Source organism: Corvus cornix, chromosome Z (genome assembly GCF_000738735.6).
Source record: "Corvus cornix cornix isolate S_Up_H32 chromosome Z, ASM73873v5, whole genome shotgun sequence".
In the NCBI taxonomy this organism is placed as follows: domain Eukaryota; kingdom Metazoa; phylum Chordata; class Aves; order Passeriformes; family Corvidae; genus Corvus; species Corvus cornix.
Window position 1 is genome coordinate 66,371,771 of NC_046357.1, and position 19,688 is coordinate 66,391,458.

At 43.6% G+C, this 19,688-nt stretch overlaps 1 protein-coding gene across 7 annotated transcripts; it reads right to left on the reverse strand.

The window, feature by feature from the left end:
* Positions 1-2,049: 2,049 nt before the first annotated feature.
* On the reverse strand, positions 2,050-19,441 carry GCNT4 (glucosaminyl (N-acetyl) transferase 4). Of its 7 annotated transcripts, XM_010392787.3 has the most exons (5): positions 18,972-19,077; positions 15,222-15,419; positions 12,925-13,000; positions 7,123-7,185; positions 2,050-5,686 (listed from the first exon to the last, which is right to left on the reverse strand). In XM_010392787.3, the coding sequence occupies exon 5, from the start codon at positions 5,683-5,685 to the stop codon at positions 4,318-4,320; it is 1,368 nt and encodes a 455-aa protein (XP_010391089.1). In that variant the 5' UTR covers position 5,686; positions 7,123-7,185; positions 12,925-13,000; positions 15,222-15,419; positions 18,972-19,077; the 3' UTR covers positions 2,050-4,317. The 7 variants fall into 7 exon arrangements, with proteins under 7 accessions (XP_010391089.1, XP_039423383.1, XP_039423381.1 ...); XM_039567449.1 differs by lacking the exons at positions 7,123-7,185; positions 18,972-19,077 and adding an exon at positions 19,315-19,441 and having other exon boundaries at positions 15,222-15,366; XM_039567447.1 differs by lacking the exons at positions 7,123-7,185; positions 18,972-19,077 and adding an exon at positions 19,315-19,405.
* Between the last annotated feature and the right edge of the window lie 247 nt (positions 19,442-19,688).

The window sequence follows — 19,688 nt, forward strand, 5'->3', positions numbered from 1 at the left end:
CCCTTTGCTAAATACGTTATCCCAGAGGTGCTACCACCGTCACCATTGGGCTCAGCCTTGTCCAGCAGCAAGTCCACCTTGGAGCTGGCTGGCACAGGCTCTGTCAGACATGTTGGGAAATTCCTGACATCTTCTCACAGAATGCACCCCCATGCTCCTCCTGCTACCAAAAACTGATCATGCAAGAGCAGTAGACTTTCTCACTTGAGAAAATGCCTCATACAAAGTTTCGTGGTTTTTCTTTCTCCCTTTGCTAAAAAAAAATTGGTATTATAAAGATTAGTATCCCTTAGCCATAGAAAATGAAAGAGTTTTGTAGCCCCGAAGAAACAGGACCAGGATAGAGTGCGTAACTGTCAGCTTGAAATACTAAACAGCACTGGGGTACTTTCAGGACAGATTTACTGCATCTTAGTAACAGATCACATTATTCTGAAGTATCACTTCTATGAGTGGAAATTATCACTAGCAAGAACAACCAAAGGTCTGTAAAAACACTGAGTTAAAGCAGATATTATACCTGAAATAAAACTCAAGGTCACACTGTAAACACGCATTAGTGTGCCCCATACACTCCACATTTACTGCCCTAAAACTGGTTTTCTTATGTTTATACATTCTGATTTAAATGCCACAGTAATGACATTAAAGTAATAGAAATACTCAACAGGCCAAGTCTGTTTTAATTACAATTACAGATTAGATGTCTAATTCCTAGTCTTTCCTTTCACATCCTTTTATTCCCATGTCAAAGAAAACACATAGTGAGGCATTTATGTTTGTATATACTATTCTCCAGACTCCATGTCTAGCCTAATAAATTCATTAACAAGACAAGTAGTACAAATGTTGGCTCTGCATCTCTTTCACTAAAGCTCATTACTTCCTTTTCTTCCTTACTTAACTTGTCAATGTTGGAATGCATTCAGCATTTTTGCTGTTTTCAGCCACTAATAAAACAGGGGGCCTGGACATACACACCAGTGCTGACAGCCAGGAGCAGTACTTGTGCCTGGCTCATGCATCCTTCCTGAATGGGAAAACTAGGTCAACTGATAGTCCAGATTCTCCATGTGACAAGCATGGGGCAGGGGGGGTAGAAGGCGGCCAGCAGAACAATACAGAAGAAATCAGTATGTGTAAATGTATGCGTACTTCAAATTTGTGAAATAACTTACAAGAGGGATCTCTCAGAAGTGAGGAAAAGAATAAAGAGGAAAAGAATATCTAAGCTTTACTAAGGAAAACAAAATGAAACCAACAAACAAAGAAAACCACCCAAAAAACCCCCGCAAACCATGTGAGAGCAGGTAAGTGCCCATAATCTAAGTTTTGTCTCAAGTAAAACTTATTTGTCTTGCCACAAACTAGGTTCAGCCACTTTCCTCACAGATAATTTGTGGATCATGCCGTGGGTCCATTTTAAGCAATGGCAGACCTACCTGTGTAGAGAGCAATGATGATGATGAAGGTGTTACCTACTTCTACAGTCTAATCACTTAACTGTGATACAGGCATCAGTATGGCAACACTGCTGAATGCAAAGCCAAAAAACAGAGACAAAACTATTCAAAAGTTAAGACGCTTATATTTTTACTGTTCTAGTCTTTGGAAACAATGGAAAGCATTCCTCCTTCCTTAGAGATCTGCAAGAGTCCCTGGAAAACCCAAGAAACCCAGCTGAAATTTAGTGTTGATCCTGTTGTGAGCAAGAGGCTGGACTAGAAGATCTTCCAGCCACATCAATCCATGATTGATTTTCATGAACTGCCTTTCTACAACCCTGAATAGCCTCTAAAGTTACTTTCAGAAAAGCAGAAATATCTAGAATTCATTAGAAAATCAGCACTTCATAAAGTTGCAACTATGTCTGTACACCTCCCACTTCCCCACCCAGCAAACACACTGCTTTAATGGCTGATGCTGCATCCCACTGTGCCACATCCACAGCTGCTTCTCCACCACCGTGGAAACATGAGGTGCCTTATTTAAAACTAGTTAAATGACAGGCATCATTCAAACCAACTAGTCAATTAAAATAGCACAAAGTTGCATGTTAATTAAAATTATGTATTTTGATGAAGTTTAATGTGCTGGTGGATCATTTCTATAAATTTATGGCAGATCAAACAACTACAATTAAACCCAAATGTGTATGTGTGTACATACATACATAAATCCAGTTTAAATAAATACAAAATTTCAAATATATCATTAAGCATCAATTTATATGTACAGAAGGCTGTAGCTTGGCCCTCTGGGATCCTAACATTCTCTTTTTTTAACCTTTTTACCACACGGGGAGTCTATTTTACATGCAAGTACTAATGTATGAATCTGTAAATACTATCAATATTTGATTTTCTACAAAGTGTCTATAAATTACATCAAGTCGGGACAGCCTTGGGTAGACATGGCATGTCACTGAAGTAAGCAACACAGACTTTAAAAATAATCCCCATTTATTTCAGAAACAGTACATTAAAGAAATACTTGACCTGTGCAGCCACAGACTCCATAAATAGTTTGATAAATAATTAGTACTGTGCAACCAAACCCACAATACCCACAAGTTTCAAAGTGCTTAGCAAGACAATAGAATATTATGGTTCCCATTTTACAACAGGAACAGCTGAAACAGAAAACTCAGGTGGCTTGTCTGAGGTCGTACTGAAAATCAGTGTCACAAATGTGGAAAAAGGCCTGAGAATCCTGACTCTCAAACCAATCCTAAACCACAGATGACTTCACTGTGACTAAATTTATAAGCAGAAACTGAAACCAAAAAGTAACTTGGCTCATTCAGGTCAAATGAGGAACAAAGATTGCCTATAGATACGAGTCATTACTGCAGCAATCTGTAGATCAGTAAGACCACATACAGATATCCCAAAGTCACTCATGGGGACAGGCCCCTCAATAAAGACAGGTGGCTAGAAAGAAGAGAGTGGCATGGAGAAAGCTAAACCCCAGGGTCCACTGAAACCACCAAAACGGAACTTGTGGCAGAAAAACACACCAGGGAACCTCCAGCAACACTCCAACTGGCATGTCTGAGTTGCAGGAGTTTCTGTGGGGACCCGTGCTCTTGCAAACACTTCCCTCATTCTGTAGCATGGGAAGCCCAGCTGCAAGAAGGCTCCTGAGCCACTTCATTACCAGGAGGCCTGGTAGGGCCATGGCAAGCAGGGGCTGTTGGAGAACTCTTGCTCTACAGCTGAACCAGGGCCCATTCAGGCACCTGTCAGCCTGGGATCATGGTAGTGCAAAGCCACAGGACTTGCACAGAAAAACACTTCATGCAGGGTCTTCTGTTCTGCAATATGGCTATTCTTATGATTACTGCTCAATTTTGTGTGTTCTGCACTTCAACAAAGCACCACACTGCTGAACACTAACTAGAAATAGCACTTGTTATCCACGGTGCGTAGACATACTGTCTCAAGATGACTGGGATTTCACAGAAACATATTCCTACAGGCAGACATAGAAATGAAGATTGACCTCTTTTGGCACTGATACCTCCCCCAGGTGGCTGCAGAGACTGCCCTTAGGGCACACAAGTATTCTGCCTTTGGAGAGCACACAACTGTGTGCACTCAACAGTGCACAGCTGTTCCAACCAACTTTCACTGTTCATGAAACCAGCAGTGTTGGCACAGCATATGCTTCGTAGAAGGAAAAGCAATGCACAGGTTAGCTGAGAGAAGAGAAAAATGGTACACACAATGCAGTATATATAGGGATCTTCTTTCCCTTACAATCATCCAGTCATATTCACACTGCAAAGATCTGTGCAGCTCCCCAGATGAGAAGAGTGGAACTTTCAGGTGAGGTCACATGGCTCATTTGGTGTCATGCTGATCTCTTGGTTTTGTCTGTGAGATGGGCACTTGCAGTTTTCCTGAGGTAGCAGGTGCAGAGGTTTTTGCTTTATTCCCTTAAGAAAAGCAGAAGTGAAGGAAAAGAGGACAGGCAGACAGAAGTGCTGGAGTTTCTTACAAAAGATAAAAACGCACTTTTAAGTAAAATACATTTCTGAAACACTCCACTGGGACAGACAGCACAAGAGCCTTCAAAAGCAAACTTCACTATCTCAGAATCACCCTGAAGACAATTACATGTTTATTGTGGCAAAACAGTTAATCAGAGAGAAATAACTTTTCATAAATAAATAGCCGAGCACCTGGCTCTGCAGGGCCCTGGACATCATACAGAATGGACGTTTTTCTCACTGCCATCCTGCAGCAGGTCAAGGCAGCAGAACTGCAGGTGCTGTGCTACAGCACCACACAGACAGCAGAGAGCACAGCACTGCTATATCAAGGCCTTTGTAGAACTTAAGTGCAGAAAGTGTTCATCAGAGGACAAATGTACCCACTCCTTCTGTTGTTCTGCCACCTTTTCTGCCAAGCATTTTACCAAGACAGGGTCTACTTTGGAGTCAATCTTGTTGGCGAACCAGTGCCCATAATTCAGAAGCCATCTTAATTCTCCGGCCCCGTAGATGCAGACACTGCGAAGGTGAGTACCAGTGCATGGAGGATACAAATAGTCTTCAAGATAATTCCATTTCACCAGACGAGTTTTGCTTTGTAAGTCTGTTACATCTTGGGATGACCTTGGAACTTCCCCAGGGACCCCGGGAACACGTACAAGAGTGGCCCAGAAATGTTCATCTGGAGAGTACGTGTCCCTTGACCACTCAAAAAAATCTTTTGCAAGTGAGCTTTCAAGGGTATATTGAATAAATTCTCGGCTTAAAACAAAATAGGCACTGCCTACAAATATCTCAATATTATGAGGTGGCGGATTCTTGGAAATGTTGGTTTTTACAGGCATCTGCATGTATTCATAAGGCACTTTCATAAGTTCATAGTGGTAAGTAAATCGTTCTCTTTTGCTACTGCTTGGCTTTGAAGTTTCCAGCATGTTTCCTCCACTGAGTTTCTTCAGTTCAGCGACCAACTCAAAATTTGATCTCAAAGGGAAATCTTGGCCACACAAATTGATAACATACTTCCAAGGAACTGGAGAGTCCATCAAATCAGACAAACAATTAAAATCTGCTTGCAGACGTGAAATATGTGCATAGTCCACTGTCTCCAATTTTGATGCAATGAAAATATTTGGGAAACATTTAGCTATATTGTTCAAAGCAGATTTGAAACTTTTTGCTGCTTTTTTGTCATAATGGATGCAGTAAATATTTTGACGACTGTACAATGAATGTATGAGTCTTTCTACCATTGCTGCATCTTTGTGAACAACCAAAGAATAAGCAATTGGAAAACTCTCCTCCTCTGGAGAAACAGGTTTTAGGTGGTATTTCCTAAGTGAACGATACACATGGCAGTCACTTGTCATTGCTACAACATCTTCATCAGCTAAATCAACTATTTCTTTTCTTCTTATCTCTAAACTCTTGCCAATTTCATGAGGATCTTGTTCATATATAGATGAACAATTAATTTCATACTGGAACTCATTTCTAGGGTACGTATACCTGTTTCTAACATAAGGAGAAGTGCTCAAGAAGTGCTCAACCAAGTAAATGTCTTTAGAGGGAAAAAAGTGTCTTTCAACATGGAGGAGCTTCAACAGTGCAATCAGCCACCCAGTAACACACAGAATCAGGATCTTCCTTTGTGAGGGACATTTGTAGGACCACTTGCATCTCTTCATTCTGCAAGAAAAAAGAGACAAGGTGTTATTTTAAATCAGAAATCATCAGAGACAATTCCAACCTCTAAGAAAGACATGAGTGCACCAGTCTGCCTACAGCATAAACACCACGTTATGAGGACGGGGCACTGGTAATCTCTAGTTTCTTCTTAATCATCATTTTGAAATTTCATTCCCCAGAATGAGCTGAGTGAAGGCAATAAACCAGATGATTTCCAGCTAAATAAGAGTACCAGAACAAGACTCCCACTGGTTTTTTTCCAAACCATTTTAAAATGAGCCACAAAATGAAATACAGCAACCCCTGTACTGGCAAAAACATTACTGTCATCCATTTGAGTAGGAAGTATTGTTTATTTTCCTGAGTTACTACAAGGGATTCAATGAGAGCAGCACAGGGATCTCTAATAAGTCTGCAAAGAATATGTGCTTAATGGTAGATATTAGTATTGTTTTTAAAAAAAGGCATGAAACAGAAAGCTTTAGAATTCAAACACTGCATCCTCATTATCTCTAACACTGGAGCTGGCTCATAAAGATGTCCAAGGGGAAATTAATTTCCTTCCTGTCCTATGCCAACAGGATGTGATGAGCCCAAAGTCCTTTCTCTCTTCAGATTTCTTCTGGAAAATACTTCTAACTTGCCCTGAAGATAGAGGTGGATAAAGACATAGCACTTTCATGCACTAGTGTGAACATATAAGCAATGTACCATTCTAAAGGCAGAAGGGTAGTAGTAAGCAACAGTGCATCTGTCCTGCTCTCTGCGATGTGACCCAACCTTGGATGTGACCACAAAAATACACGTGGCCCCTTTTTATACAGCATGTTATTTAAAAACATTCCTGTGTAGCACATTAACAACTGAGGTATCACCACAACAAAAGCTAAACACCAAGATCCTCCTCCATATAGCTTTGCTTTACTGGCTGATTGCAAGCAGCATTGTTTCTATCCCTGAATTAAAATTATACCAGAACCACATACAAGGGCAACAGTAAACTTAGCTCTACTTAGCTTAAGCAAAGCTCTACTTTGTCTTTAAATTGAACAGCTCCCAATATTTTCTTTCAAATAGAAGATGTTCCAGCATGCTTCCAGAGTCAATAAAATGGTGAGGCCAGCGGAAGTGGCTCAGGTGACTGCACATCTCACGTATGCATGTAAAATCAAGTACTGAGATGTGCATTCAAATATATTGCAAGACTAACTTGGGCATCTTTAGCATCCCCTTAAATGTCAAGTCTTGTAAGCTGTAGCTACATTTAAATTGCAACTTGTCAAGGCAGAGCTTTTCATTTGTCTGTTCTCCCTTGACTTTGCCTTTTTCTGTGCATCTTTGTCCTTAATATTTCTATTCCAGGGCAACAGAAAGAAAGAAATCTTCTTGTTTCACCGGGGGGTGCCATATACAAACCAGGGTAAGCCAACACATACCTATTTTGTAGAAACCAAAGCTCAGCAACTCTCTGCAGGTTTTAAACACAGTTTCCAGGTATGCTAACAAAGAAAGAGAAAAAACAGATCTATCTCATAGAATCATAGAATAGAATAGTTTGAGTTGGAAGGGACCTTAAAGATCATCTCATTCCAAAATCCCTGCCATGAGAGCAGTGAACCTTCCACTAGACCTTGAATACTGTCAGGGATGGGGAATCCACAACTTCTCTGGGCAACCTGTTCCAGTGCCTCGTCATCGTCAAAATGAAGTGAGGCATTCATATCTCTACGAAGCCAAAAATCCCAAATTCCCTCACAGCAAGAGGTGTTTTCCTCCATATCTTCTTCAAATTAATCCCAGCCCAATGTCTAATCTTAGTTTCCCCTTTACCTACTTCCTTCATGTATCTGTGTTCCTGGAGAAAATCACTCTCAAAAGCTGCTCCTAACCAAAGGAAGGTTTTCAGCCATATGATAAAAGCCCTGTAGAGGGAAACACAGGTAACCTGCCCCATTTTTTTCTCTGGAGGGAGAAGACCTGTGTGATGTGGCCTTTCTGTGAAGCCCACCCCATGCCTCTGCCCAGTGTCTCCCTGGCTACCAAGGACAACACCTACCACCCCTGGCTGAACAGGGATTGCCTAATTCAAGGAGCGAATCTTCTCTTACTTTCTCCTTCAAAAAGGTGTGTCTGGACAAAGAAAAATGAGGCAAAAAAACCAACACATTCCAAAGTTCTCCAAAACCTCTCTATCTGTGTGGCCAGCTTCTGCCCAGTGCCAAACATTCTGTTGCTATGAAACCAAACAACGCCATAGAATGTCCTGAGTTGGAAGGGACCCACAAGAATCATCAAAGTACAACTCCTGGCCTGGCACAGGATACCCCAAGAGTCACACCATGTGCCTGAGAGCATGGTCCACCTCAGAGTATTGAACTCTGTCAGGCTGCTGCTGTGACCCCTTCCATGGGTAGCTTCTTCCAGTGCCCAGCCACCCTCTGGGTGAAGAACCTTTTCCTTATATTCAACCTAAACCTCCCCAACACAACTTCAGACTGTTCCCTCAGGTCCTGCCACTGTCCACCACACAGAAGAAATCAGTGCCCATCCACCCCTTTCCCCTCACGAGAAAGTTTTATGTCATGGTGAGACCTCCCCTAGTCTCCTCCAGGCTGAACAGACCAAGTGCCCTCAGCTGCTCCTCCTACGGCTTCCCCTCCAGACCCTTCACCATCCTCGTGGCCCTCCTTTGGACACTCTCCAATAGCTTTATATCCTTGTGTTGTGGCACCCAAAACTGCCCCAGCACTGGAGGTGAGGCTGCCCCAGTGCAGAGCAGAGCAGGACAATCCCCTCCCTTGCCTGGTTGTCGATGCTGTGCCTGATGCCCCCAGGACACAGGTGGCCCTCCTGGCTGCCAGGCACTGCTGACTCATGTTCAACTTGCCACTGACCAGGACCCACTGGTCTGTTTCCACGGGGCTGCTCTCCCAGCCTTTTGTAAGCACTGACCAGATGGTAACTCTGGTTATCTTGCCCACAAAAACATTTTCCTCAGGTGATGCCATACAATACACAGGCAAGGTTCCATCTTTTGTATCAAGATTTTCTATTATGATTTTATACTATGAGCTTGGCCTTGACATGTTGCCTTGTTCTGTAAAAGGTGTTACTTGTCTTTTCTACATGTGAGAAGACTCTTGAGGTACACTTGCTTGACCCAGGACTTGAGGAGGGCAGAAGCCCCAGGTCTTCACCCAGCATAAGACTTCTATCCAGATCCTCCCCAGGTTATACAGCCCTTTGATGAACCTTGGGTCCAAGGAAATCCTCTTCTCCTGCCTCCGCACCACACTATTAATAAAACTCCCAGATTTTACCCTCTCCATGTGGGCCAGAACAAACACATGCACTTGTATCTGATTAACAGATCCTTTATCAATTTATTATGTCAAAAAAACTGCACTTCCCTTGTCACTAGCAGTGTAATGCAAAACACAAAAAACCAATTTTATTAAAGTCTGGCAGTTGTCTCTCCCTTCACAACTGCTGCTCAAATTCAGAGATGATGTATGAAGGCTAAGTATCCATCCCTCAGGACCAGCTACAGCTCAGCCTCACAAAGATCATGCCATCAGCTGCAAAGTCTGCTGTCTCAAAGTTTTCTGAATTCATAAAGCCATGCCCACTACTCAGGATCCAATTGCAAAATGAAAATGGGTGAAGTTGTCAGGAAAAGCAGGAAATCCTCTCCCCGGGTCCTCAGACTTCACATGGGAGGACTCCCACTTCAGGAGTGTGGTCACTGGGAAGTGGCCCAGCAAAAAGCTTCCAGTCATGAACCACAGACACTAATTGCAACTCTTCTGATTAACAGCAAGGTTCTAAGTGTGTCTTCTGTGATACTGAAGTTTAAAAATGTTAGGCAAGGGTAAGGTGTTCTGCTAACACCAGATGCAACCTGGTTGAAAAACTCTGAACATGCTGCTCTTTGAATCATGTGAAAAACTGAATGATTTTGCATTTCACTGGCACCCCCAAGAAACACGCGCACTGCCTCACATCAATGTATGTCTTATAAACTCAACAGAAATACTTCCTATTTCAGGATTTTTTGTTTAAACTGAATTGAGTTCTAAAAGAAATTCAGTTTTGAATGAGAACAAAATTTTACAGAGGGCAACAATTCACATATTGGCTTGTTTTACAAATTAGGGTATTTTCATCAAAATTAGGATAGATTAGAACAATGTTTTCTTCTTCATTTGCATCTTTTAATAACTAAAAAAGCGGCGTTCTTTTCTGTAAAAATTTATAAAAGCAGCAGTGGGACTCCTTGCCTCCAAGGCAGACTCTAAGAGGGAGTGATGATGTGCCCAAAAAACTATTCTGCTGTTTCACCTGAGCACTGTGTAATTTTTGTTGCATTCTGATCTAAATACACAGGCTAAGGCCACTGTGCACTATTGGTTATCAAGGTTATTGCAATATTGAAGGTATGATTCCTATATTACTTAATTTTTGTTATTAATAGTTCTGTAACATTGAATATCTAAGATGCTGTGGAAACAATACCAATCAGTGTAGGCTAGCTTTAAACTGGTTTTGAGTGTGCCCACCAGAATGCTCACTGTATTTACCAAATCAGTGTAAAGTGAGCCTTATAAACTTTGCATCTTCTCAGTGCTATGCAAAGAAATTTTTGTGGGCCAGCTGGTAAACTGCGTATCTGGGTAGCATTGGATACCTCTTATCAGTCCAGCATCTTTTCCCTGGAGGGAAGCAAACCACACATACAGAAAGAGGAGCAGAGAGAAGTCTTATCCACCACCTCCATGTAAGCCCACAGCCCTTGAAAGAAAAAATAGGAACTGCTGTTGCTGTTAATTGGAAGAAGAACACAGCAGTCAGGTGAAACTGTACATTATCAGATCTGGTGGTCCAAACTGCTCTGAAGAACCTCCTGTGAGCACATACATTAATTCATTTGGAATAACATTTGTACAAAGTGTACATCCCTTCCTTCAGGGTAAAATTAAGCTCAAATTAACACTCCTACTAAAAAACTGTACACCCTCACACATTGTTTCATAGAATTACAGAAACATGGAAATACTTGAATTGGAAGGGGACTTTAAATGTCATCTAGTCCAACTCCTCTACCATGGGCAGGAACATTTCCACTAGACTGCTTGAGGTTGTCCCACAACATCTGGTCATACTTTATGCTAGGAAGCAGAACTTAATGTGGTGAAACTACCCAGACTACTTCTAGATTTGGTCTTGAAAAAACCAGCAGAGAACCTGTTCTGCATCCTAGTTGCTCTACTATGCACATGAGACACACCTTGCCCAAGCTAAGATCTGAGGCCCTCTGCAGGTGCTGGAAAGATGTAAGATACAAAAGGATCACCAATTCGTCCCAAAGCATGAACCACGAGATGGGCTGGATGAAGTATCCCTGGTAAAGTCACGGTCACAACAAACAGAAGCCAGGAAAAAGCCCAGCTTTTGCATGACAACTGCCAGCTCTGCCAGCTCTGCTTGCAATGGCACAGCCTTGTTGCACCTCCAGTGAGAAGAATTACAGGAACAGCAGTATTTCACCCAGCTGTGATTCTCTGCCAGGAACACCCAGCAGCTCCTCCATCCCAGAGTGGCACTCAGAAGCAACGGAGAAAAGCCAGGAAGATGCTCTAGCCAGCGCAAGTCTGAGTTAGCTCAGAGAACCAAGATCCTGCTCTGGCTGACCTCCAATGTCTCATATACACCAGCGCTGCAGCAGCTTCAGCCCTCTTTCAGGCCACCCCTCTGTAAATGTTTAAGGAGACATTTGAGCAACTCAGAGGAATGGACAGGTTCCATTCATGAGCACAAAGAAATTGGCAGGCTTTGGGCTCACACTGTGTCTCTGAAAGTGTGTTTCCACTTTAGTAAGACTCTAATAATATATATATGGAGACCTTGTTCCTGTGAGAGACCAGGGCTTTACTGCAGCAGCTCACACTATTATTTTTGTTTTTTCTGTAAACTCACTGAACCCAGACTCCCAGTCTGTGCAACTTTGTGATACCAATGTCAGTCTTCCACAGGAGGAGTCTAGAGCTCCCTTCACATTGAGCAGGAGCAAATTACCAACTCTCACATTTCTCTTGCTCTGCATGGTGAGTCTCACCTGCCATCCACATAGTGCAGAGTTCCCAGTTTGTTTGTATTCAGAGCACACTGCTTTATTAGCAGCTTCTGAACTACCTTGTTTGAGAAAATACAGAATTTTTCAACTCCCTAGCACTTCATTCCCTTTCCTCATTGTGTCTTTTCTGATACAGCTTGTGCTGCATTACACTCAAGTGCTTCAGAGGTTAAAGGTAGAAGCTTCCTACAATGGGTGGATCTGCAATGCCCAGAAGCTCCCTGAATGTCACCTGCAGGTTGGAGCCACTATGAACCATCCGGTTCCATCACAGGAAGCACAGAGCCTGGTGGAGCCAAGATACGAGATGTACCTCCAGGCAGAAGGAAAAAACTCCTGCTTTGAAGGTTGCATTTTGTTCAGGAAAAATGAAGGGATCCATGCTCAAAGGGGGCTGACACCATGGAGAAGGAAAAGCATTCCTTTGATGTTGGAAGCAACAGGCTCAGCAGCAGGCATGCGGGCAGGGCTACCTGAGGAAGACTGTAACTTGTCTGCCTGTAATAACCAATGCATCACAACTTTCCTGAGGAGCACAAGGCATGTATCAATGTCCACTGGCCCCTCTGCTCTGCCCTCTCCCAGTCCTTCCCGAAGGACCTGCTCAGTAGCAAGCAAACGTCCAATCTCAACCACCAGCTACACTGAGCTACAGAAAACAAAAGGCAGGCTCTCTCCTAATGCATAGTGCTACCAAATTTATCATACTTCTTTTCTACTTTAGCAATACTGATCAAAGAAGTCTGTGACTTTCTATAGATGCCACAAATTACTTTTGGTGTCATGCCAGATGGCCAGCTGGAAGGAACCATCTCTTGTCTGTTGTCACATCAGCTTGGGACTGGTTTACCCAGGGCACAGACTGACAAGAAATGTTGACTGCTACTAGAATAGGGATTATTGGAAAGTTCAGGCTGTGAGGAGGCAGTGCTCTCTCCTCAGTGGATCTGAAATACATAGTGCTTGCTATGAAAACTGTTGTGAGCCAGCCTACTTCTCTGCTTGCCACAGAGCAAGAGTTATGTGAAAAGGTCAAGTTTGAGTGTAAGTCTGTGGAAGGAGACAAAAGAGAGAGAGCAGATGTAGGGAACAGAAGTGCTTTTACCCCATCATGTGATTTTCTCTTGCATGAAGAAACCCTTCTGCATATGTACAGCATGAACCAAGCTCCTTGCTGTCACCTAGGTAAAAAAACAAAAAGGGAATGGGTGCTGAGAAGAGCAGGGGCAGCAGAACAGAGGTTGGGAAATTATGAAGGAGGAGAATGGAGAGAGGCAAAAACAGTGTCTACACCTTTCCTTGGAAACCAGGTCACAGTGTATTTCAGCAGCTAACACCATTACCACATAAAGCAGGAACTATGGGAACAATTCCCTCTCCTCCAGGTAAAAACACTTTAGAAAAGTTCTCCCTGATAAAATATCTCTGTTTGCTTAATACACACCTGCTCCCACAGCAATGCAAACTTGGTGGTTTGCATGACCAACTCCGTGGAAAAATTTAGTTAGCTCCTCCTGGTTTTCCCTCTGGTCTATACAAATCAAGTCTGGGTCTTGATAGGTCTATGGGAAAGACAGAGGGGATGATGTTCCTGGGAAACTGGGGAAGCGGAAAAGTAATCATGTGCTTTCCTAAGCTATTTATTTTATTTTTTAGTAAACTGTCTGTCTGAATTAAACTTTTAACACTACTTGACTATTCAATGCTGCTAACTAGAAAAGTTAATTTGTTAATGTGCTAATTTTTTTACTGCTGCTAGCTGGTTATTTCCATTGCAAAATTATCTATTGATAGGGATCATGGGATTTCTGTAGGAGTACTTTTTATTGGCATTAAATCTTAATTAGTTGATTCTATCAAGTTTGTCTGGTTTTCCACCCACTTGCCCTGCATGGGAGCCTCAGCCTGTGCCCCTCTAACACAGTCACACTTACCACCAGCCTCATTCTACACAGCTCACCCCCTTGTTTTGGCTTGCCTAGCTGATGTAAGATTACTTACTTTTCACTTACAGTTTCTCTGAATGATGAACAACTAAAGAGCTAAGTAACTACAATTACTTACACACTTAATTGCAAGATGCGGAAAACTATGTCACTACTTTTAGACCTAATTAAATTATAAACCTGCTGATTTTAAGACCCTGAAGACTTAAAACAACATAATGTCCCAATGAAAAACAATAAGAAAAGACTACAGTTAGCAGAGTATGGTTTGTGCTTGTGGAAGAGGAAAGACAGGTTCTTGCCACACACATGGGAAACACAGACCTGGCAATTATGAATATTGCACACGACTTTGTCCTGATATTAATCATGAGGAAGGACTCTTTCTTGCATAGGATCTGTATTTCCCAGCAGAACTTTCTGTGCAGACACTAAGTTGCTTTGCTTGTCTGTTTGCCACTCAGTTCCAGCTCTCTGTATGCTCTTTAGAAAAGCTGGATTCTCCTTTCCAGTTGCCTCCAGTGGCAATCTCCATAGTTTCAGTAAAATATCTTACATTAATTTCAGCATGTTCATGTCCCAGAGATATGCCAAGGTAAAGAAAGTCAATGTCTCAGCTCTTTGGCTAGGAAAAGAGGCAAGCAACTTCTGCAGGGTCACACACGCAGCACAAAAGAGAATGTGGTTCCTCTGCAACCCCAACTAATCTGAGCTGCTTTACAGTAACTTTTCATGAAAGCTCTTTTGCTGGAGGCCTGAAAAGAAAAGTCTCTCAGCAAATCCCTTGGTACACCTCATACTACTGCACCATGCCAGTCAGAGGATTTGCAGCCCTCTTAAAGCAAAAAAGTGTTAAGAAGGCCCAGAGATAGTCAGTCATCAAAATTCCCAAGCGTGATGCTCATACATTCAGAATTCTAATTCTCTGGCTTTGTGAGATGGGGGTATCCGTGCTTGCCAAGGACTTAGTGTACTATAAAGGCAGAAGTCAAGAAAACAAACAAACCATCAAATCCCACTAACAGAGTTTACTCCCTTCTGATTTGTGGCAATCTAGAGTTTAACAGCTTTGTTCCACCTTATATGGGAGTTTAAAGCAATAGTACTACAGTGGAGACAGGGTTAACATTTAAACTATAGTATAACACAAAAATTAGGCCCAAAGGGACAGAATTTGTGTTCATTGGCAAGGAGATGCACTGTAAAAGATGGTGGAAGTTTCCTGTTAGACAGGGAAGCAGGAGAAACTGCACTACACTGCAGAAAAGCTCCCATTAACAGCTCAAAATATTTCTCCATTTCCTTCACCTCCTTGCCAAGCTGCCTGCAAACTCTTCTCTGCAACCCCCCACTGTAAATCAACCTCTTTAAGTCATTTCCTCCCCCTCCTCCCCCCTCACCAAAGTCACAGCTTGTCATATCAGCAAGATCACATCAAAGAGAGCTGCACACCTACCTCCTGGACTTAGCTGTGGTCTCTTCCCCTCCTTAGGATGCTCTGTCCCAGGACATCAATATGGGCACAGCCCGCTCAGTGGGCGAACAAAGTCGTGGTGTCTGCTCCATTCTGCCACTGCCTGCAGCCTCCACCAGTATCAGTGCTTCAAGTCCGTATGAAGTTGGACATACAGAAGTAGTAGGGATGACATTATTTCTTGCACAAATTACAAAAGAAAATTGTAAAATGTTAGCTGAAAATTAATGAACATGGAGGCGTTGCACGGTAAGTACTGGGGCGGGTGGGCATGAAGGGTAGCAATGTCTGCAGTTGTGATATAAAAAGCCTCTGCTTTTTAGCAGGTTGGTTGGGAAGGTTTTATTATTATTATTAAGCTGTGGAAGGCATTATCTGTATAAGAAGCATGTATTTTTGTTTACTCACATAGCATTTCTAAGCACCAAGAAGGCAGGGACAAAGAAACACCATAAAAAGAGCAGATCACATCAAAGCAACGTAATTTCCTTCTCCACCAGAGTAAAGAGGACTTGGGGAGAGGCAGGAAAGCACTGGGACATGAGGAATCTGTCAAAAGCCTCACCAAGTTTAAGATACACACGGTACTTCTGGTACCAAGACTCCAGGTCTCAGAGGCCTGCTCCCTCCACAAATAAAATAGCTCTGACACTAAGCCAAGCTGAGAAGTTTGGGCTACTGTTATGACACCCACAGTCCTCATGATACTTCCTGAAATTCTCCTTAGATCTGATGACCTGCATTGCAAGTTCACCTATACATAAGTACTTTGTATGGTATACAATGTCTCTGTGGCAAGAAATACATTTCTGGGTTATTATACCTAACTTTTCTCTGTGTGATGCTTAAAAAGAAATTTGAGGAACTAAACACTGTACTATTTGCGTATATCACAAACAACTATCATGGTATTCTCCCTCAAGGAAAGCAGCAGTATTCCTAAGGCATGTGTAGCATTCTCCTTCTCTCCATCCACATTTTGACCAAAATACTGTGCACACTAGCCTCCTCTTCATCACCAGTCTTCCAGCTGATACAGAATTATAAACTGCACTTTTGTGACTGAAGTAGGCTGAGTCTCATAAGCCCCAAAGAGGGCTCTGGGTGTCACAGATTCAAGGGATCCTGCAGTCCTGCCTTAGCTTGTTGTCCCCAGCATTGCAAAATTATACAGAGAGAACAGTATCCAGATTCCTTAATATGGAATATTAATACTTAATATTGGCACACTGTGTTTGCATAAGATGCAATGTGGCAAGATAGTAGCTGGGTCAACTTTACCTCTTTTCAGTGTGGTGGGAGGGTACAGTGGCCAATTGTACCATGTATTATAAATTGATTAAAAAATTAAGAAAATGGGACATTTTCTGTGAGAAAAAAGCTCCCAACACATACAAAACTGGAAAAGGTCTGCAGAGGGCTATGCATCTTTTGAGTAAGATTTAGGGTGATGACTTGTCCCTGCCTGGAAATTAAGCATGCAGAAAGACCTCCACCAGCAAAGAACAATGCACCACAAAAACACACACAGGCCAACTGCACTCCACAGTCAATCCAAAAGGAAATTGATTGGCACCAGGGAATCCTGCACAGGCCAGGGGCTAGCTACTTGACCCACCAGACAAGCCATGCAGCAGTTAGATACTACAACAGAGCCCTGTTGTAGGATGGGTGGGTCTCTGACAGGCTGGTATGTACCCTGTCACCTGCCTTTGTCTGAGTGTGGTGCAATTACAGAGCTCCTCTTTCCTCACAGCTGGCTCTCTTGTACTAAAAGCAGAGGGACCTCTGCCTCACACTTGGTCACATCACAAACCCTGGTGAAGCCTTTTTCATTTTTTAGTGTTTCAGTGAGATGTCTGATGAGGCTTGACTTGTTGACAATTACGCAAAATGCACTCCCTTGCTGGATTCGGCACCCTGCTGGTTATGTTGCAGAAATGAGCTTTTTATGACTCATCTGGTACATTTCTTAGTTCCTTTATCAATATTTCTTGGAAGACCTCAAAAGCTGGAGTCACCATATGACTCCTGATGACTCTTTCTGTATCTGTAACTGCTACATAAATGCTTTAAGCTGAATTCCTCTGAACTCACCTGGACTACTTATTTCAGGTACAGTCTCTTGCCTCTCACCAAGGCATTTATAGGATCACAACCAGGCTGTTGACTGACTAGAATAATTTGCACATATTAGGCCATAAAATAGCATGCATATTATAGGTTATGAACCACAAAACCCACAGAACCTGGTACATAAGCAGTTTTCAGTGTGTGGATCCCATTCTTGGGGATCTGGATCCCCAGTGTAATATCACACAGAGGTGGTGCTAACACAAGCATCTGAAACCTGAACGTATTCCTTATCACCATTACAGCTTTTCAAAAAGTTATAATCCTTAGGAATTACTAATTTATATGATACATATGTCAAAAAGCATTAGCCAGGTTCGTTGGTAATCTTTAAATGCCTTTACAGCTGGGCAGTATACACAAAAATACAAAAAAACTGGGCCAAAACCCACCACTAACAGATGTACAAAACCAGAAACCACAGTTGCACAAATGTAGTAGCATTTCACTTCGCTGTCTATGACCATCTCAGAAAAACTACATGCATGAAAGAACAATCACATCATATCCATGGAGCCCATCCAGCCCAGGATGTTGTCTCATAGTAGTCAAAAGCTGATACTTTCTCCTGGAAACAGGAGAAAGGACAAGTATTCTTGAACAGTTTCTCCGCATGCCCTTTCCGCTTCCATTTGCTTACAGCTTAGAAGTTTTCAAAGACAGTTTACAAATGTCTGTTTCTTCAGAAATTTTGAGTTCTTTCATCTAGTCATTTTTGAACCTACACAAGCTTTCTGACATACAGAGACTAGGGAGCGTGGGGGTGGGGGGCAACATGCTACAGCTGACTTGAGCATGGTGTAAAAACCACTTTCTTGTATTTGCTTTCAATCTTTGCCTTCCAGTGTCACTTGACTGTTGTAATTCCCTGTCTGAAAGAAGCAAACAGCTCTTCCTTGTTAATTACCTCCACTTTGGTTGCAAGTTTATCTACCCTCTCTACCCCTCAGCTGTTTCTCTTACAAGCAAGCAAATGCAAAATTTATTTATGCAAAAAGGCTACTGTTAAGGAAATGTGCCTATCTCAAAATGAAACAGATTGGTTTATGGATTAGATGTTTGGAATGAGTTAGAGGATGTTCAATGGAGCAGAGCGCCAGGTGGGACACAGTGTAGGTTCCCCATAAGGTCTTCTTTTTCTAAGCCTTACTCTGGTATTAGTAAATTTGCTCACCCGCTAATGAGGGGCAAGATGCTACTGTCTCTCTTCGAGAAAAAAGAAGAAGAAAAAAAAAAAAGGAAAGAGTTCTGACAGATTCTTCCTGTTCTTACTTTCTGTTTCCTCACAAGGAAGAAGAACCTCTTTCCGTCCTAAACAAATGACTAAGTGCACTTGGCAAATTTGAACATAGCTACACGAACGTTTTGAGCAATTTACTGAGAAACGAAAAAATGCCAACATCACAGCAACCCTGACTCCTCTTACCAAACCTCACTCTAAGTTGGTGTAACTGTTGCTTCTGGAAAGAAGCTTACGCGGCTGCAACATCTGGGCACGCCGCCTACCAACCGGGCTGCAGGCAGGTGTGTTCCCCGGCTCCGGACACCCGCAAAATCCCCCCGCGTAACTAACTTTTAAAACAAACGGCGCCTTCTTACCGGAGCTCTCCCGCAGCACCAGCACCGACCCTGCTCCTCCGGCTCCGGCCGCCTCCAGCGCCGCGCCCGGCCCGGCCCTCTCGCCCCCGCGCAGCACCGCCCCGCCTGCGCTCCCGCGGAGTCACACAGAGCCGCCCTTTCCTCCCCCTCCCCCTCCTCCTCCTCCCAAACTCCGCCGCCGCGGCCGAGCATCCAAGTTTGTGCCTTCGGCGAAGCCCCCGGGAGGGGGACGGGAGCTGCTGCGACCCCAATGCACCGCTCCTCGAAAGTTACGGCTCAGCTTCGCGGGCCGGGACCCCTCGTTGCCGCTGTCCCGGGACGTGCCCACCGGCCGCGCACTCACCCGAGCGGATCGCGGCCGTCCCGGGGCGGCGCGGTGCTCGGCTCGTGTGTGAACGGGTGTGTGATGGGTGTGCGGCACAGCATTTTCCTCCATGACGTGGAGGAAAAAAGAAGAGCCGCCGCCCGCCCCGAAACCTGGCGGGCAGGAGGAGGAGGACGAGTGGGAGGTGGCGGTGAGGTCCCCGCCAGCACCTGGGACCGGGAGGAACCTGCCGCCTCCACGCCGCCCCTCCGGCAAACGCGGCGCCGAATTCCTCACGGCTGCCCTGCGGAGGCCGGAGCAGCCGAGGAGCTCCGCAACCTCGGCCGGGCGGCAAGACAGGGCTGCGAGTGGGCTGGGCTGGCGACGAGCCCCCGGCCCGGGCTCCTCGTCCT